General features: G+C 41.8%; 1 protein-coding gene across 1 annotated transcript in view; it reads left to right on the plus strand.

Moving 5' to 3' along the window:
- Tmtc2 (transmembrane O-mannosyltransferase targeting cadherins 2) overlaps positions 1–20205 on the plus strand; it is a 387746-nt gene that overhangs the window by 158298 nt on the left and 209243 nt on the right. Inside the window, exon 2 of the mRNA XM_029542332.1 lies at positions 2010–2580. Coding sequence (XP_029398192.1) covers positions 2010–2580 — 571 coding nt within the window. The remainder of the gene's footprint in view (positions 1–2009; positions 2581–20205) is intronic.

Genomic DNA, 20205 nt, shown 5'->3' on the forward strand with positions numbered 1-20205 from the left:
GAGAGAGAGAGAGAGAGAGAGAGAGAGAGAGAGAGAGAGAGAGAGAAAATGAAGTATCTTGTGTTGGATAGCTACTCCTGAGCATGAGGCCTTCCTTGGATTCTGGTTGGGCAGTGCCACTCCACTGAAGAAAACTGAATTCTTTTTTTCCTCTCCCAGTAGCACTGAGATGAAAATTAGGCCTTGACTATACCTAGGTCCCTTTCTCTGGCAGCATTCTGTCTGGTTTGATCTAGTCTAAGGTTGTTGTTGGCGTCATTAATAGTGAGAATCGGGTATCCGTTTTATCTTAGGGATCAGGCCTTCGATCCAAGGGAAAAGTGGTTAGTGACTTCCAAACCTCTCTTGCCCTACAGTCCCAGTGGGTATCCCTTGCAGGTAACAAATGCTTGCTGTTCTCAGGGTTTGTAACTGCAGGAGATCAACGGTGATTACTTTTCTCCTTCATTAGCTTGTTCATTACCTTCCAGTACTGTGAATGCTGGTCAGCAGGGACCAGGCTTCTGCTTGCGCTCGGGTTCTGTTTGTCCATGTTGGATGATGGAAGTATGTAGTATCTCCCCAACTGGGTTTCCCCATCAGGTTGGGGAGGCTAAACAAGAGCATTGGCAGTAGCCTTCTCTGCCCTCTCCCCTTTTTCTTCTCTCCACTGAATCCTCCAATTCTAATTTTCTTCATAACATTATAGTCGATTTCCCCATTCTTGGAAAACTCCCTTCTCCCTTCATGGTTCTTAACCATATACCTACCCTCCGGATATTCTGAATGAAACACACATTTGATTATTTAATGTTTGTCATTACATTACATTAAAAATCTTATCAATGTCGTTCTCAACAAGGATTGCCAAAATCTTCCATTGATGAGATAATTACCCGTTCTTCTAAGTAGACCTTAAAGCAAAGATAACTGTTAACAATTTTACATTTTTTATAGCTACTTAAGTGTCCCTGGTGGTGTATGGATTACATTTTGGGAAAGCTCAGAATTGTAAAAAAAATAATACAAACCATGATACTCTTATATTCCAAACACATATGACTTTGAACCAGTTATTAGTTTATCTTTCTCAGCCATACTTTCATCACCTGAGAGATGTCGATAGTCAGGTATCAGATCATAGCAATGTTTGGTCAGTGTTGTTCCAAAGTTTAAATGAGAAGTTGTAGTCAAGGGAACCAGAGTGTATGACAGACAGCATGTATCCTGGAAACAGTTGGTCCTTCCTTCTTGACATTGACATGGAAGTATGAAGTATATAATCCTGGAAATACATTCAAGTCAGGTGACAGTGCAGTATCTTTACGATTTTTACAGGTGGATGACAGCGCCGTGAAAGTGTAGAATCGGGAAAGGCTGTAGTGTAAATAATGGCAGGCAGACAGGTGGAGCGCCATCTCACTTTGTCCGTCTGCCTCTCTTTGCCACAGTTTCCTTGTGATCCACAGACCAGCTGCGTGGACAGCATTGGTGACCATATCACTGTATTTCATCTCCACCTTCTCCAGTGTCCTTCTCCATCAGAGCCATCTCTTACCCTGATACTCAGGTGATGGATGGCTATGAGGAGTGATCCTCTAAGGGCCTGGTACCTAGCTGTTCTTAAGAGGGGCTGATGTTGAATCTGGATGCGTCTTATAGAGCGGTACTCAGGCCATCTTGGAAATATAGTTTCATGTGGCTGCCAAGAGCCTAAAGGCTGTGTTGTAGAGTTAGTTCCACAAGGGCTTCAGAACAATTCCTTGGTCGCTGCCACGGGAGGCTGAGAAGTGATAGAGCACTTGTATTTTCATTTGTTCTTCAAAGGCTGTGCTCATCAAGGGGGCAACCTTCTTGGATGGCCAAGCAGCCTTTTCTGTAGTTTTTAGCAGGGATTAAGAGGATGATCTGGGTTCAACCTCTGTGTACTGGACACACTTCGAGGAAGATAGTGTCTCATCAACATCTGTTTCCTTTTCTTTTTTAATTGTTTTCATTTTATTTCATTTTTAATATCTTTTGTTTTTCAGCCGTGCTATCAAGACTAATCAAGACCTGCTGCCAGAGACCCCCTGGACACACATTTTCTACAATGACTTCTGGGGGACTCTTCTAACCCACAGCGGTAGCCACAAGTCCTACAGGCCACTCTGCACTCTTTCTTTTCGACTGAATCACGCCATCGGAGGACTGAATCCCTGGAGCTATCACCTCGTCAATGTCCTGTTGCATGCAACTGTCACCGGCCTCTTCACGCGCTTCTCCAAGGCCCTCCTTGGGGACGGATACTGGACCTTCATGGCTGGCTTGATGTTTGCTTCACACCCCATCCACACGGAAGCAGTGGCAGGCATCGTGGGACGGGCAGATGTGGGCGCCAGTCTCTTTTTTCTCCTGTCCCTGCTCTGCTACATTAAGCACTGCTCTACAAGAGGCTACTCCGCCAGAACTTGGGGCTGGTTCCTGGGGACCGGATTGTGTGCTGGGTGCAGCATGCTTTGGAAAGAGCAGGGAGTGACTGTCCTAGCAGTTTCAGCCGTTTATGACGTCTTTGTCTTCCACAGGCTGAAAATGAAGCAGATCCTGCCTACCATTTACAAAGTAAGTGGTTGTTTCCTCTGGAGCATTGCATTATTGAGTCGGCTGTGTGTTTGATCCTTTGCTGCCATTTAAAAAAAAAAAAAAGAGACAGATTTGTTCTTCTTCAAGCAGAATTTAAAACAAGTAGTCCCTTTTGGTCTTCTTTTAAGTAGAGCACACATTTTGACCTTTCTCTACCAAACAGGCTTTCCGTCCCTGCTCATTTTATTTCTGAATGTCTTTCTGTGATTGTCAAGCCGGCAGGAGAGTAATTTTGCCTTGTAAAGTTGCATGCATTTTGATTGGATTCAGTTCCTTTTTTTTTTTTTTCCTTTTTTGCCAAATTCAGTATAATGTAGTATTTGACTATGATGCATATTTGTAAGAATGACACAGCCGATGACTGCACTAGATGCTGGCATCTGTGGGGGGGAAACCCTGTGTTGTCAATAGGACTGTCCCTGACTTTTGTAAACATCCCTCACTGATCCATGCTCACCTTGCTTTGTTTTCCATGTATAAGAAGAGGCAAAACAGAGTGGCTATTAAAAGTTTTACCCTGAGGCCAATTAAGACCTTGACTTCAGGGCTTAATGTTTGTATTCTCTTAGTGATTTCAAATGCAATATCATTGCAAGGTTGTGGAGTAATTTTGGGAACCACATATACTTTTGTGGGGGGAGGGGTTCGAGACAGGGTTTCTCAGTATCACCCTGGCTGTCCTGGAACTCACTTTGTAGACCAGGCTGGCCTCGAACTCAGAAATCCACCTGCTTCTGCCTCCCAAATGCTGGGATTGAAGGCTTGTGCCACCACGCCCACCTGGGACAACCATATACTTAAGGAGACCAAGCATTTTTCTGGTAGAGCTTGTGAAAAGAGGTCATAAAGACACGTATCTATCAAGCATTCACTCATAGTGAACTATAAGAAATTTATTTGCTAACAGTTCTTCAGCATGCAGGCAATTTACCACTTATTTAAACTATAGAACTTGCAAAGGTATGAGACGGATGTGCGCTAGTTTATTTTTATACAAAGTGTTAAGTCTTGGCTAAATATTAGACATGATAGAATACAGAAAATCTGCAGTGTTTTTCAGATTTCTTTGATTGTCAATGTTAAGAACTCTATATAACCACTGAGCACAGAATGACAGAAATTTGTTTAATGCCAGTCTACGCATTGTTAGAAACTCTTGTAGTACCAGGCCAAAATTCTCACAACATCTTTTAATGAAATTCCACTCAGTAACTCAAACAACAGTTTTTAAAATCATATATTCTATCTCAGTACAGTCCAGAGACGGTACTAAGGTATCTGTGTGCTAAAGAATAGTAAAAAAAAAATTCTTCGTGTTTTGTAATCTAGCGGTTATATTTTTGAAAGAGCAATAAAACTTTGTACATAGAGTAAACACACTGAAGTTCAAACAGTAGTCTCAGATTTGAGCTGAGATGTCTCAGGTGTTGTTTCTTTGCATAGGATAAAATGTATATGTTGTATACTTAGAACAAGCCCCTAGTGACATCACAAGGTTCAACACTAGTGACAGAACACAGGCCAGCGGAGCCAGAGACACCCCCTTTTCCTCCGTCTATAAATCGGAAGTCACTGTTGACTACTGCGGTTCTAGAGACGTTTCCTCCTGCCCAGCCTGTAGCAACCCTCACATTGAGGGCCAAGGGCCATAGTCTAAGACACTATGTGTGGACATAAGGAACAGTTTTAGGGGCAGGGGCACCTTGAGAAACTGCCTGCCTTCCGATCTCTTCACCCAGAGCTGAACTTTGGTTTGGTTGTAAAGGGAAAGATTACATATGCCCAGCTATGGTGTGGAAATGTCAGTTGTTTTAGGCGGGTTCCCACATTTCTTTTGGATGTAGGAGAGGACATTTGTAAAATTGACCGAGTTGGGACTTAGCCTGCCTGCACATATGTAGCAGACATGCAGCTTGGTCTTCATGTGGGTCTCCCAGCAACTGGAGCTGGGGCTTACCCTGTCTCCGTTGCCTGCCTATGGATCCTGCTTCCTAACTGGGCTGTCTTATCAGGTCTCTGTGGGAGTGGCTATACCTAGTCCTGCAGAGATGTGAGGTGCCAGAGTTGATGTGGGGCTGCGGCTTAAGGGGCAGGATTTGGGGGAGCGGCCCCGTGAGAAGGAATTGGGAGGAGAATGGGGACAAGATAGAAAGTGAATAAATAAATTAATGGGATAAAAGAAGGATGGAAGGAGAGAAAGGAAGGAAGGAAGGAAGGAAGGAAGGAAGGAAGGAAGGAAGGAAGGAAGGAAGGAAGGAGAGAAGGAAAGAGATGGGATGGGGAAGGAAGGAGGGAGGAAGGAAAAGAAAAAACGAAAAATAAATAAAATTGATGGACTGAGATAATAGTCTTTCTGTATTGCTCAGCCAGGCTTGTAGTGGGCTTAGCTAAGCCTCCACCTCAGACTTTGGATCTTCTGGGACCAGAACCTTGCTCAACCACACCCAACAAGCCGTGGGTTATGGTTGTGGACACTCATTTACAAAGAAACTGACAGATTTTTCTTAGTTTTTTTTTTTCCTCTCCCAAGTTCCCCTTTGCTTAAAATTGAATTTTAAGCAAACATGGATGAAGGAAACATGGATGGGAAAAAACTAAAACAATTATCTATTATTACGATTATTTAAGATTTTAATTTAACTTTTGTATGTATACGTGTCAGTGTGGGTGCCCATCCTTTGAGCTTGCAGAAGCCAGTAGAGGATGTAGGATCTCCTAGAGCTGGTGTTACAGGCGTACCTGGGATCCGATCTGGTCCTCCCGATTTAGCAGCAAGTGCCTTTAACCACTGAGCCATCTCTTCAGCCCTGTTCTTATTTATTAGCTGTCATCTTAAAACATATACTTAGTAGGCATTGACTATGGTCATTGCTTTTTTTTTTTTTTTTTTGTGCCTGGAAGGGACAATAACCTTCTCCCTTAGAACTCAAGAATTAAGGCTTGATGAAGTCCCTCTGTGATTTCATTTAAATATTGTCACTTTAAAGAAAATTCTGCATGCAGTTTGATGCTAGAAAACAACATATGGCTGACAATCTCAAATCCCTTTTAATTACTTCAAGGGGCATTTCCAATCCCCCCCTATGATGTCATCAACAGTAACAAACCTTGGTTTGCAGTGCAGAAAGAACGAGGCATTTCCTGATCCTTGTCCTTGTGGGGACACAGGCTCTGCAGCTTTGGGGCCTCCTCTTGGTAGCTTGTGAGGCACTGAGTTTTTCCTTCTGCACAATTTCCATTTCACCAGCTCATTGTTTTAATATTTTAATTCAGGACCCTGTTTTGAGATGCTTGAAATTCTCTTCTGAGAAATTTTCAGTTCAGTTCTCCAAGTATATTTTCAAGGGCAGGGTTATTTACTACCAAACTCCTTACTTTTAGAGTATTCTGCATAGTAATTGTGATGCACATGTAAAATTATTTGTTTATGTGAAATTTAAAATTTCTGTGTTTCTTTCGGCAGCCTCATGTTCTGCAGCTGCCACTTAAGAGAACAGAAAAGCCTTCAACAGGGGACTTAGAGAGTGATGTCCCCGGGTTTTGAGAGAGGACTTTACAGTTTTGATGGTGCAGAGTGTTCTGTTGCTCCTACCTTCTTGAAGTGTTTACATTGACAAAACAAAGAAACAAACCAAGACACTTTGTTAAGAGATTGAAGGAGACATCCGAGATGTGTTACAGCAGGAAAGGAGACCCCCATGGGCTTCAGATGGTGTCTGATGACATTCTTAGCGTTTGGGTGGGTGGGAACTAGCAATCTGTTAATAGATACCAAAAGATTTTCATCTATTAGACAGAGAATGTTAATTCCTATCCAGAGGTGGTCTATCCCGAAGGGTAAAGCTAGTCAGAGCTAAGATAATCAGTGTCTGGACTCCCTACTTTCCAACGCTCCACCACCTCATTGCAGTCTTTTGCTTGAACAGTGTAGGCAGACACGGTTCATTCCAGGACTCCTCCTTGATGATTCTTACCAGGACTGTTGGCAACCACCTCTTCTAGGCCAAGCACCAGCAGTGGGAGTGATGGAGGCAGCTTGACCCTTTATCTGCTCACACTATTTTATTTCAGTGCTCTCTGTTTAAGCTCTTTCTGTCATTATTAGCTTTTGTGCCAGTGACCTTGGGATAATGGATTCTTTGTATTTACCAGGAAGAAGAGAGATAATTTTATCATGCCTGAGTACTTTCAGCAGAGGTGAAGGTCACTGTTAATCTCCAGGAAGGCAGGAGAAATAACTCAGGCCCAAATCATCATGGCCAAATTAATTAAAGCAAACAATTAATTAAAGCAAGCTTTTTGATTTGTGTAAATGGGCTGCCTCCCCTTAAGGTGGGGTTTGAGTGATCAGCAGTGAATGTGAGGAAGACAAGGATTTTATAGCTCAGGGTAGGGGGGTTTCCAAATGGAGGATTTGATGAGCAAACTGGATGTGATTACTGGAGCTGAGCATAACAGTTTAGCCCTATATGGTCTCTGGAAACAAACATGTGGTGAGAGGTGGGCATAGTAAGGTAGACATAACAAGGTAGTCATAACGGGAGAGCTGCGGAGGCCATAGAATCTTTTGAAACAAATGGAGGGTTGCAGAATGAATAGAAGCAGCTTTTTGAAACAAAGACACACTTGCCATTCTAGAACAGATACTAGTAGTTAGAGTTCCAGTTGGGGCATAGCCCTTGAGAAACAGAGGGTTAATAGTAAACAGGGCTGGACCTAGTTTCTCTTTACTACAGGATGGTTTTTAAGCCTAAGATGGAGGCAGGCTGGTTCTTGTGTCAACCAGAAGATTATTGACAAAGTCACTGGGATTAGAATGCAAGGTTTTGCTGGAGAGATGGATCAGTGGTTAAGAGCACTGACTGCTCTTCCAGAGGTCCCTGAGTTCAATTCCCAGCAACCACATGGTGGCTCACCACCATCTGCAATGGGATCTGATGCCCCTTTCAGGTGTGTCTGAAGATAGCAACAGTGTACTCATATGCATAAAATAGAATGCAAGGCTTCAAGACTGTACAGTGAGTGGCCTTTTTCACTGTAGTGAAAGACAGAAGATGAGCAAAGTCAGGTGATGGCACATTAAAGGGGACATGATACACAATATTTGTTCACAAGGGCTTACTCTTTGGCCAGTTTCCTTCTCTGGTTGGTGAGAAAGCTTCAGTTCTCTGGAGGAGTTGTGACAAACATTGAGGTGTTCAGTGGGAGCTGGGATGCCCACTTTTAGAAAGCATCTAATACAGCAGCAGCAGCGAAATAAGAAATATTGGTAGAGATTGTTGATATCTACCTTATCCTTAAGGCTCCTGTTATGATTTGATGATATGTGATGTCAGCCATCCACTCAGGCTGGAGTATGCAGATGAAAGTACACACTTTCAACTAATGTCTCATGACTGAGCTTTGCAATAGATCTGAGCTGTGCCCATAGATTGCATAAGGTGGCTATGGAAAATTATAGCCTTGAGAGACATAGATTTCTACGTTCCTGAGAAGAACCTCTTTTGAAGAAAGTGAAATGAATTATGGAAAGGGAGTGTTGCCATTTACAGAAATCACGTTCTAGAACCATGCATTCAATGTAGAAAAAGAAATCACAAAAAAATTTAAGTTTGTAATCTTATATTGGACATGTACAGTAACTGTCCTGGAGATCATACATGGACCATAAGATGTGACCATGAGCTCCTTCGTATCCAGAAAAATAACAATTTTAAATATCTTACCAATTAACTCCTCATCAAAGTCATGTGGTTTGCCCCATGACATACATGCCTTTGCCCTAGTAAACTATCAAATATCACTACGTGTTTAATTCTATACTACAAATTAGGGAAATAGTCAAATACTCAAATCTGAAAAGGGCTGTGTTTGTAAAGCTTGGGATGGTTTGAATCAGCAATCTTGATGGGTTCTTTTCTGTAATTCACATCAGATCCTTTTCTGTCCCCTAAACTCAAAGGTCTACCAGGTAAATTCAATGTCACATTCTGCAACTGTTATTTGTCTATGCCTTCATTATTTCATTATTGAAAAACAACAACAACAACAACAACAACAACAACAAAAACCTTCCGATCTCTGTTTGGCAGAGCCTTTTTTTTTTTTAAGAAGAAATAAATCTTAAATCTTTTCGTGGCATCTAATGTTACATTTAAAATTACACACACACACACACACACACACACACACACTCACACACACACGCACACATTTCCTAATTTAAAAGCAAATGTTAGGCCTCAGAGAAGGCATGGTTGTTAAAGTGCTTAGGGTATGAGTTCAACTCAACCCACAGAATTCCTGTCTATGAAGCTGGACGTGGTAGCATACTCTTATAATCCTTGCACAGGCTAGGCAGGGATAAATGGATTCTTGTGGTCACCCAGTCTAGCTTACCTGCCAAGCTCTGGGCCAGGGAGAGATCCTTTCTCAAGAATCATGTACAAGACTCATGAGCAATGACCTCTGAGGTTTCTTCTGGCCGCAATGTGCACATATATGTAGACACAAACACCACATGCAAAGTCACTTCCTAGTGAGTAAGATACAGATGTTGTTTGAGTCAAAGGAAATTCTTTGAGATAGCAGAATTTGGTCAGTTTGACTCAAAAGCTTACTACAAACAATATTCTTTATCATATTATGTGTGTGTGTTTTGCATTTGTGCAAAGCATACATCACATATAAGTGTGTGAGTACTTGGCATATAGTAGATATTTCGTGTTTAATAAATACCTACTATTTCCACCTGCCAGGCACTGTTCTTACTACACTAAAAATGTTAACGCATTTAAATTTTTTAACAAATGCTTACTGAAAGAACTAATGGGATTTATGAAATAATATGGTTGGATACTGACAAACTATAATTTATTCAGTAGTTAGAAATAGTTGTGAGATGTTATTAAATATAAAACCTCCAGAAATAAATAAGAACAAAAATCATTCGTAGTTGTCAACCATGGGGTTCTAGTTTATGAACCTGCTATTTTACCCCGTCCTCTTTTGCAATATCTGGCACACAGTAGGTACTCAGCTAGTTATGGAATTCATATGCAAGCCTTACCGTTTAAAGCCTTTGCTGAGATGGTAAGTTGAATTCACGTTAGGCACTCACTTTTAGACAGTGACAATTCCATGCCAATATTGGCCAGGTCTGGAATGAGCCATGCATGCTGGGGAAAATAATTAATATTCTTGACCTCTCACTAACTAGCTATTTTAGCCTTCTTTGTGTTATTGTTGCTTGCTTACGTTCATGTGGTCAAAAATAAAGGGAAAGAGGCCTTGAAATAATGTTTCAACTGACCATGCAAAGAAACACTGGACTTTTATCTGCCCACTATTTTTTTTTAAAGCCTCCCATAACTCCAAGGGGTTAATAAACTCAACAAAAGCAACCTTTTCCTTACCAGTACCAGTCCTTACTTGCTCAGAGCCAGTTTCGGTGCTGACTTAGTATCTCTAGACTATTTTCATGTGGAAACAGCCTTTGTGTCATCATTAGGTGGAAAACATACAGATGAAGACATAAAAGGTGGCATGGCATCAGACCTTCATGTCGGAGTTCTAATAATAGTTGGAGACAGATTGGGAATATGAAACCAATTCATTTGCTTTTTAAGGAATTCCTTAAAACCCGTTGGACTGGCTACTTTTATGTCAGCTTGAAGAAGGCTAGAGTCATCCAATAGGAAGAAGCCCTGACTGAGACTCCGTCTCAGTAAGACAGGGCAGTAGGCAAGCCTGTGGAGCATTTAGCATTTTCTTAATTGGTCATGGATGGGGAAAGGCCCAGGTTCTTGTGGGTAGGAGTCATCCCTAAGAAGATGGTCCTGGGAAAGCAGACTGAGCAAGCCATGCTGAGCAAGCCCCAAAGCAGCACTCCTTCAGGGTCTCTGCATCAGGTCCTGCCTTCCAGTTCCTGTTCTGTTTGAGTTCCTGACCTGGCTTTCTACAGTGTAGAAGTTTAAACCAAATAAACACTTTCCTGCACAACTTGCTTTTGTTGGTATGGTGCTTCATCAATGCAATAGAAATCCTAAGACTCATGGGTAGTTTTGTTTTACAATACTTGTTTTCAGAATAAGCATTGTATTTATATTTGTGTCTTTATTTCCCATAAATCCGATAAAAGGCTAAGCTGTTACGTGGGAATAATGGGAAGTACTGACAGTTGAAAAATGAGTCATTTTTTAGATACAAGTTTTGTTTTAGTGCCAAAGAGCATGTGTGTTATAGAGGTTGCCCATGGTGTGTGCAGTTTATCTTTGTCTTAGTTATAGCCTAAAGCTTCAGATGTATGTTGAGAATAAATCTAATTCATGACCCTCGTTGCCAGGCTTTTAGCGTTTATCATGTGAAGGATCCCTAAAGGTGAGAGTTTACATTCTGCGTTCACCACTGCCTGATTGCTACCTAGGTTAAATGCTGTCCTGCACACCTGACCATTTCATCTTGTGGATAGAAGCATACAAACCCAGAGGTACAGAACCTGAGGCATTTGTACATTGCATCCTCACATGCTTTTGTATCTACATTAAGTTGTGATTTTTGTTGTGACCCTCATCTCAGTTGTACTTCGTGAAGTGGGATGTCATGGTTGTGCTTGATTTTTCTCAACCAGCATCTGTGAGCTCTCCTTGAAGCACTATTCCGTATTACACCATTCTTTCTCTTATGCTTGGCTTTGGAAGGATCAAGATATAGCACAGTACCTGAGTCTAACCACAGGGCCTCATAGCTGTATTGAAGTAGTAGGGCTATTTGTCATGCACTTACAAATGATTTTGGATTTGATCCCAGTATCCTTGTTGTTGTACTTAATATTCATGACCCATGGTACTCCAAAACTCTAACAGCTGCCAACACTGCTAAACAGATAATACTACAAATAAAGTCAAGGTTCAGAAACAGTTTACAATTCAGAAAGTCAAAGATTAAGATGACATTCCATTTGTTCAGGGGGAGGCTCCTTTGCTGACCCGACTTAAAATGATTCTGTATTCCAGGTGCCATTTAGAGTCAGGTTGAGAGTCATTTCAGTTTGCTAAGTGACTACCTTTGCAATCTGCTCCAATGCCTCCATTAAGTTTTAATCCTGGGGACAGAGTATATGCTCTGATTGCTTACAAAGGAGAATTTCATCTATGTGCCAGGCAGTAAGGTTGATGACGTGGCGATACAAAGATGCTCTGAGAGAGCGCACTTGAGAACATTGAAGGGTAGTTTGAAGTGAGCAGTAGTGTGTGTAAATGTGATCTGAAATCCAGGCTACAAAGTAGTGGTGGTATATATGAAACGTTGGGAGTGCTAAGGGAAGATAAAAGAAGAGAAAGTTGCATGCTAACCAAAACCAAAACCAAAACCCAAGAAACAAAAACAAAACAAAACAAAACAAAACAAAACAAAACAGCAAATCAACCTCCCAGAAAATAAGTACTTGAGCAGACATACATGGAGTAGTTATAAGTCAGCAGTTCAGGTTGAAGAAGTGAGCCAGAAAGGAGGGCAGTATACAGAGGGAAACTCACCAGGGGATCACTGAGCATTGACTTGGGAGACAGACAGCATGGTATTTACACAGGAAAAAGAGCAAGGAGAGGAGTTTAACCCCTAGTGTGTGTGACAGTATGGGGCATTTTAACCCATGCTGTGGTTCCCCTGGAAAGACACTTTATGATTCCCGCAGGCATGTGAACTTTGGTTAATCAACAGGAGCCTAGGATGAACAACTCCCATTCTGCCAGTGGGCTGTATTCTCTCTCTCTCTCTCTCTCTCTCTCTCTCTCTCTCTCTCTCTCTCTCTCTCTCTCTCTCGTCAAAGAAGGGTTTCTTTCCAATGAGACAGAGAATTAGACTCAGGAGTTGAGGTTTCCGTTTATACAGCGAGTGTCCCATAACAGCATATACCTCATTCTTCAGCATTATAAAAGCGTTTATTTTCTGACCACGACTATTAGTTTACTTTCTCACTGAGTAGTATTTGGCATATTGTTCTACACTACTAACGAGAAAAATAGTGTCCTTAAGGGCTTTCTCGTAGGTCCGTTCTTCCAGCCTTGCCAAATGGTGTTCAGATATGTTTATGAGTGACCATGAGGCACAAAATCCCTCTTTGTTTTAGACTCCTTCAAACTGGAAGACAGAATAAACACACACACACACACATTAAAAGCATCCTTTTTACATTACAGAATAAATACTCTATCAGCACTGAATTTTAACCAGTTAAGTCTGTAGTGAAAAACGACACCCAAATTGGATCTTGTGATGAATAAATAATGAATCTCATTGAAACCCACTTCACTGCTCTCCTAACACTCTGTCTGGGGTGCATCTTACATCACTCAGCTCAGTTTTCCATAACCTGCCTCCTCAGAGGGATCAAACTGACTGACAGGGGTATCATGATGGGCAGGTTACCCATATGCAAGACTGTCACTTTCAAAGAAAAGGATATGCTCTTCCAAAACTTGAAATCCATTGTCCTAGTAAATGCCTGGAAAAGTGAAAATGCTAATTTCATGTTGATCTCTCAAGTAAAATTTGAGCTATGGAGAGCCGTAGTCATGAATATATTAGAGAGTCCTTAAAATGTATGATGGGAAGGAGCAGATTCAACTATTATATCAAATGTATTAGTAAGTGCACTTGGTATGGAATGTGACACAATGGAGAGTGTTATAGCTTTATTTTTTTCTCTAGGCATTCTGGTTTTGTCCCTATTAGTCAGGGTATCCTTTCTGGAGAAAGGATAATGAGATAATGAGAAATCAAATGGTAGCAACGGCACCTTGTAGTGCCAATGCGAGTGGCTGTGTGGTGGCTGGAAGGTCAGCCTGCCCTTGCTCTCCATGTGTCTTTGCAATGTTGCAGTGCCCAGATGGCTCCCGTATGCTCTGCTGGTCAGATTATAACTCTTGCATCAAGTAAAATAGCATGAATTCAGAATTTAATTCGTGTTTCTTCAGTAATCATAGCCTTGATTAGTGAAGGCAGTGTTTCTGTTCCAAAGGGCATCTCCCTGCCTCTCCTCTACTTGTTTATTCATGCCAGGACGATAAGGTGCAGAGATCTTGATAGCCTTTGATATGAGAGAATCTGTGACACCTATGTTTTGTTACATGGTTTTCATTTTCTTAATTCTCCAAAAAAAAAAAAAGCAAGGAGAACATGAAGAAAACAGAGGACATTAAAAATAATAATAATAATAATAAAGACTGAGTTGGTTTTCAGTAAGTGAAGAAAGAGAAAAATACACAGCATTCTCTTTAATTTGTGGCTACCCAGAATGCACACACCAGGTACAGATATATGGAGACCTTTTCTGCATGTAGTATCAATTCTGAAAGTTCTATGTCAGCTTGGCTGCTGTAGTGCGTGGCTGTAATCCTAACATTTGGAACAACCACTGGAAGTTTGAAGCCCGATTGGGCTACATAGACAGACATTATCTCAAAAAAGCCCCCAAAGGAAAGCAAGCACAAAACACTCCCCAAAAAACCTTTTGTCTGCATAAGAAGTAAAAACATCACGAAATGCTAATTTGACATTGCCGAGTCTGTTAGTATTAACACCCAAACTATTGGAGGGCAATTTCTGGTTTTGAATGTATAGCTACCTGGACCTATCACCGTTGTATAATATATGAGTTGGGAAGGTATGTGTTGGGTTGTGCATTCCACGAGAAGAAACCTCGTGATTAAAAACATCATAATGTCATCAGCTTACATCCAGCTTATGTATCAATGCTTTGGGTTCATTCCCATAAGTCCTATGAAGTGAAAAGCTCCAAATTACTCGGAACATTTACTTTTCTGAATTTGAAGAGACAGGCAAAAATATCCCGGTTTCTTTGTTCATTTCGTATAATTTCTTTTCGTGACATAATGGGACCACTTCAGCCCCGTGGTTTGGATCAGTGTGTAACCTTTATGAGGTTGGGTCTGATTGTGAGAAGAGAGACAGTGGCACAACCCTTTGTGGTAACCAGGCTCTGGCTTCTGTTTAGAATTTCGTTTTGGTTTTGGTTTGATGAGATAAGATCTCCTGAGCTTAGCTCACCTCAGACACCCTATGTCAGTGATGCTGGCTTGAACTGTTCCTCAGGCTCCTCCCTACCTCCTGAGTTAGAGAATTTCACTGCCACACCCAGCTCTGTTTGGCTATAACGCAGCCTTCCTTTGCTACAGAGCCAGCCTACCGTGCCTTCCCCTGAGAGGTCTAGTCTCAGTCTCTCAGTCCCTTTTCTCTTACTCTGCAGAGACGTCATGGCCAAGGCAACTCTTTATAAAAGAAAGCATTTAGTTGGGGGTTGCTTATGGTTTCCAAAGGTCGGTCCATTATTGTTCATGGCGGGGAGAGTGGCAGCATTCAGGAAGGCTTTGCACTGGAGAAGTAGCTTCATGCAGCAGGCAGAGAGGAGAGAGGGGGATAGGGAGGGGGGAGAGAGGGGGGGGGGACGGTAAGGGAAAGGGAGACCCTAGGCTAGGTGTGAGTTTAGGATATCTCTCCTACCAACATACTTCCTCCAAGGAGGTCATACCTAGTCCTTCTCAAATAACTCCACTTTCTGGTGAGCATTTTAATATATGAGCCTAGGGGACTCTTTTATTCAAACCACTATGTCCTCTGATATGGGAAGCAAATCACATTTAACCCTGGAGATGCTTCTGTCATTCTGTCATAATGGTCAGAAGTAACCAATAATAGGGCTAGGAGGATAGCTCAGCAGGGAGAGTGTGTGCCACCCAAGGAGAAGGACCTGCATTTGGATCCCCGGCGTTCTGGTGGGCAACTGCAAGCCTAGTGCCAGGGAGCAGAGAGGTCAACGTCAGGTCCTTGCTGGCCAGCCAGTGGAGCTCAGTCCGGAAACTCCAGCCTCAGTAAAACATGCTTTCTCGGAAAAAAGAAGGCGACGATCAAGGATGAGTCACAGAGAAAGACGCCCGATGTTACCTCTGCCTTCCACATGCCTAAGTGAGGGCACACACATGCACACACTCGCGTATCATCAACCTACACACACAAGCACACACCTGCACACGGGTAACTAACACAACAGATGTCCCCGGCATTTATGTATTTGTGAAGGTTCCATTTGTTACTTTAGGGAGCGGTTAATCAGCATGGCTTTGGTCATTTATTTTATTTTATTTTATTTTTGAGCCACCTTTGAATAGTTAATGCGATGAACCCTCAGTAAACTAAAATGGAATACTTGGTGTCCTGTTCACCACAGCTCATAACTGAAAAATGAAAGAAAATCACCTTTCAAGGGTCATTCTGAACGGCATCATTTGACAGTTGATTGTTTTTTTGTTTGTTTGTTTGTTTTGTTTTGTTTTGTTTTTTGATTGAAAATGAGTACACTTGCCAGGGCAGGTCAGGCACTGACTCTCTCTCCATTAATGTCTTGTCTTTCTGTCACACTTAGGTAGCCTGGCTTTTTCCCCTTCAGGCTCAGGAGGGTGCTGTTGCTTATATATCTAAAAAGAAGCCAGGCTTTCCTGTTCTCCACCCCCACCATCCTTTTCCTGCTGTATTTCCTTTTAGCCAGGCTTAGAGGAAGGAAGATTAGTTCTCTAGCTGCAGGAGCATGCAGCCTTCATGTCTCGTTCTTTTGAGGGAAAGAGTCCGGTGTTATCACCTGAAGGTGAATGCTAATCTCTTTTTCTGCTTTTATTCTTCCCTAACCTGCCTGGTTGCCTTGTTGCAGCAGACTCCAGACCCTCTATTATAATAAATCCTTTCACTCAAGCTTTGAAGCTGCATTTTGGTGCTGTCCTTCTGTCCTTTACTTGATTTCTCTGCCTCACAGCGAAGGCTTGAAAGGCAAATACTTTGCTCTCTAGGGCGATGGTATTTTCTAGCCGCCTGGGAAATTTCTCGAAACACTTTGGACAACTTACCATGTTCTACTCTTCAGATGAAATTCCTTTTGCAGAAACTTAAGTTTTAGCAGCGCTGCCTTGTTGCAGCAAATCTGTAGACAAACTTAAAGGTTTCGAGAACTTCATTATTTGCCATCTTTATTTAGTTAACATGACAGATGCAGGTGAGGTAGGGATGACCGTGTGTGTATCTTAGAAAAGACTTCAGGGTTCCTCATGAGTCCTCTTTGGTTATATCAAAACTTGAAAGGTTCACCAGCCACTTGGGGCAAACTGAAGCTAAGGACTGCAGCATAAGACTTTGTGCTATTGAATAAGAGAATTGGGTCTGTTTAACTTTTGTTTGGTTTTCAAAGGTTGGTAGGCGCACAGATAAGAACCTGATAAAAACCTCCAAGCTCTCAGGTATTTTGGTGAATATTCAGAACCACTGTGGGCATTCAGGAGCCCCCTCAGTATCATTTAGATCTAATATCATTTGCGCTAAAACAAAGGTTTGGTAATAAGAGAGGACTATTAAAACCCATCCCTCTACCTATCACCCCCCTCCAGTGACGGGCTTTTAGTCCACAGAAGGTTGGTGTCAGTGTTTTGTGGCAGAAGAGTATCTTGGTGGATCAGGGCTAAAGAGTACCTCAAGGTTCATACTACCATCCAACGAATCTCAAGCAAGAGATATATTTAAGGGGTTTGTGGGGCAGAAGACTGCCTCTAAGCAGGGAGAAGAGGGAGGGAGGGAGGGAGGGAGGAAGATAAGGAGAGGAGATTGGGAGAAGGGAAGGAGGGATGGAGGGAAGAGGGCATTGATGGGTAGGGATGCTTTATAATGGTATGGTGTAAGGGTCTGAAATTGCTGAATGGAGACCCCAGACTCAGAGAGTATGCAAAGAAAAGGAGCGTTTTTATTCTGCAGAAACAACCAGAATGTAGGGATCAACCACTCTTCAAAATGGCGAAGCCAGACAAAGACGCACAGGCCTTCTTATAGGGAACTCTCTAGAAGAGTTAAGTAATCTACAGTTTTATTGGTGGGTGCTGGGGGGGGTGGTGGATCACAGGTCTACATTCCCATGTCATGAAGGGAACATTTAGCCATAGGAAGAAATGGGGCTGCCCATCACTGCTGGCCCATCCCAAGATAAGATATTTCTGCATTTTTGTGGTTATCCTCAGGCTGTTCTTTGGGAGGGGGTCTTATGACCTTGTTTCTGCGTTTTATGGTCTGTTCCTGGAGCTCTTACCAATGGCCTTCTTCTCAAAATCAGGCCTGGTCCTTAAATGGAGACAAATGGGGTTTATGTTGTCCTTGCATTGGGACAGACTCATGGGAACAGTGGAAACTGTGTCCTGTTTTCCTGCTGGTGATGAAGTGGCTGTTGTTGCTGAGTTGCTGAAGGCAGTGACAGGAGGCTAGGGAACGGGCACTTGGTCCTTGAATGTGGGTGGTTCCTAACAGGTGGAACTTGGGTAGCAATGTTTAGAGACAGCCAGTTGTCATCCTTCCCATTTAGCTCCAGCTTTTGATACCATCTTCATTTCTTTCAATATTTAAAAAACCCTTTCCTCTAAAAATTTCAAGCCAGCCTTCGGCCAGACTGTAGCTAGACTGGAGATGAGTTAGCCAACCTCTACTTAGCTACCACTCTAGTTTACCACAAATTGCAATTCTGCCATTAAGGTAAAAAAAAAAATCATAAAACAAAACAGAAAAGAACAGAACAAAACTCTCTTCTAGCGTCCTTTACAGAATTGCCAGCTCCAGAACTCCAAGGTTCCTTTTGGAGTTGAGTGGTTGGATATGGTTCACCCTTTTCTTATTTCTCTTTGGGTTCTGTTTTTTTTTTTTTTCCTTTCCATACTAGCTGCACAAGGAGGCTCAGATTCCGTTCCTTCACCCTGGTGTTTCAGCTTGATTAAACCCACTTGAAAATGGTGTATTTACTTAATAACTGTCATGGGCTCGACCCAAAGACTAAAATCAGCTACTTGCATTTCATTCTAATTCACTCTGCTTTGTCATTTGAATTAGTTCCCCACACAATAGGCGTCTCTTCTTCATGCTGCTGCTGAGATTCATACTTGTCCAGAAATAACTGTTGTCTAGCAAACAGGCCATCTAAGCCTCTCCAGAGCTCCAGCTCACTACTACACAAACTCAAAAGAAAGACTATGTAAACTCTGCTCAATATGCAATATGAAAGTCTATCAGTTTGCATCTTGTAACTTACAGCAGCAGGGCTGGGGGGGGGGGTCCTTAAAATGTCACTTCTTGACTCTTCAAGATTTATACTTTCGTTGATCATCTTATGTGTCTTTTACATTCTTTATATCTGTAAGTCAGAAGACTGACTCCAAATGAATGTGTTTCAGAGGTAAAATAACAAGAAAGATGAACGATCGGCTGTTTCGACTGGAATACGGTCTCGGCTGCGGGAAGAAAGTGCTGAATTTAAGTTGTCAAAGCAGCAGTCTGAAGTTTCTGGTTTTTGGACAGGATAATTTGTAGTCTTCGATTCCCTTGCGCTCTGCAGTATAATCTTCTCCACAGAGGCACTAACTCCTATATTGTTTATAAAGGACAGAAAATAATCCCTCTGAATTCATTAACTTTCATTTGCATATATGCAGAGCCCAATGCAATAATAAAATCACCATCGGGCTCACAGTGAGGTAGGGAGGTGACTTCTGTGATACGCGGTATTAGAGTATATATTAGTCACCTAATGCACAGAGAGGGTTAGCGAGATAAAATTTATTGATGTGAAATAATTTTCCACAAATTCACAGATCTTGTAGAGTGAGGAGTTTCTTTTTTTTTAAAGATTGATTTATTTAATTTATGCATATGAGTACACTGTCATTGTCTTCAGACACACCAGAGGACAGCATCCCCTTACAGATGATTGTGAGTCACTGTGTAGTTGCTGGGAATTGTACTCAGGACCGCTGTAAGAGCAGTCAGTGCTCTTAGCCCCTGAGCCATCTCTCCAGCCCCCAGTGAGAAGGAGTTTATTTAAAAATTTCACCCCAAACTCACCGTCTTTCTATTGCATTATTTTTGCACCATTTCTGTGAAAAAGGAGGACAGAAATGGTACCATGAAAAAATTATTAATCATTGTGATCCATGCCGTTTACTGATATTTCATTTAAATATGAATGATGTATTCTTCAACATGCAACAGATAGTTTTATAGGTGCTAAAACTGTAAAGTAGGTAGTATTTTATCCCAATACCTACCTCAGTACACAATAACTATATGCATAGCTACAGTATCTTCTATTTAGTCTACACTAAGTGCTAACAGAATCCCATAGCTAGAGAAGCAAATGTCAGGCAAACAATTATAGTCTGATTAGAAAAGAGCCTTCATGGCATTTAAACATCTTATCCAAGTTTGTGGCAAGCATGTTTGTGTGTGTGTGTGTGTGTGTGTGTGTGTGTGTGTGTATGTTTGTATGTGTGTGTGTGTTTGTGTGTGTATATGTGTGAGTGTGTGTGTGAGTGTGTATGTGTGTGAGTGTGTGTGTGTATATGTATGTGTGTGTATGTGTGTATATATGTGTGAGTGTGTGTGTGAGTATGTGTGTGTGTGTTTGTATGTGTGTGTGTATGTTTGTGTGTGTATATGTGTGAGTGTGTGTGTGAGTGTGTGTGTGTGTGTGTTTGTATGTGTGTGTGTGTTTGTGTGTGTATATGTGTGAGT

This window comes from Mus pahari, chromosome 9 (genome assembly GCF_900095145.1).
Source record: "Mus pahari chromosome 9, PAHARI_EIJ_v1.1, whole genome shotgun sequence".
NCBI classification, from domain to species: domain Eukaryota; kingdom Metazoa; phylum Chordata; class Mammalia; order Rodentia; family Muridae; genus Mus; species Mus pahari.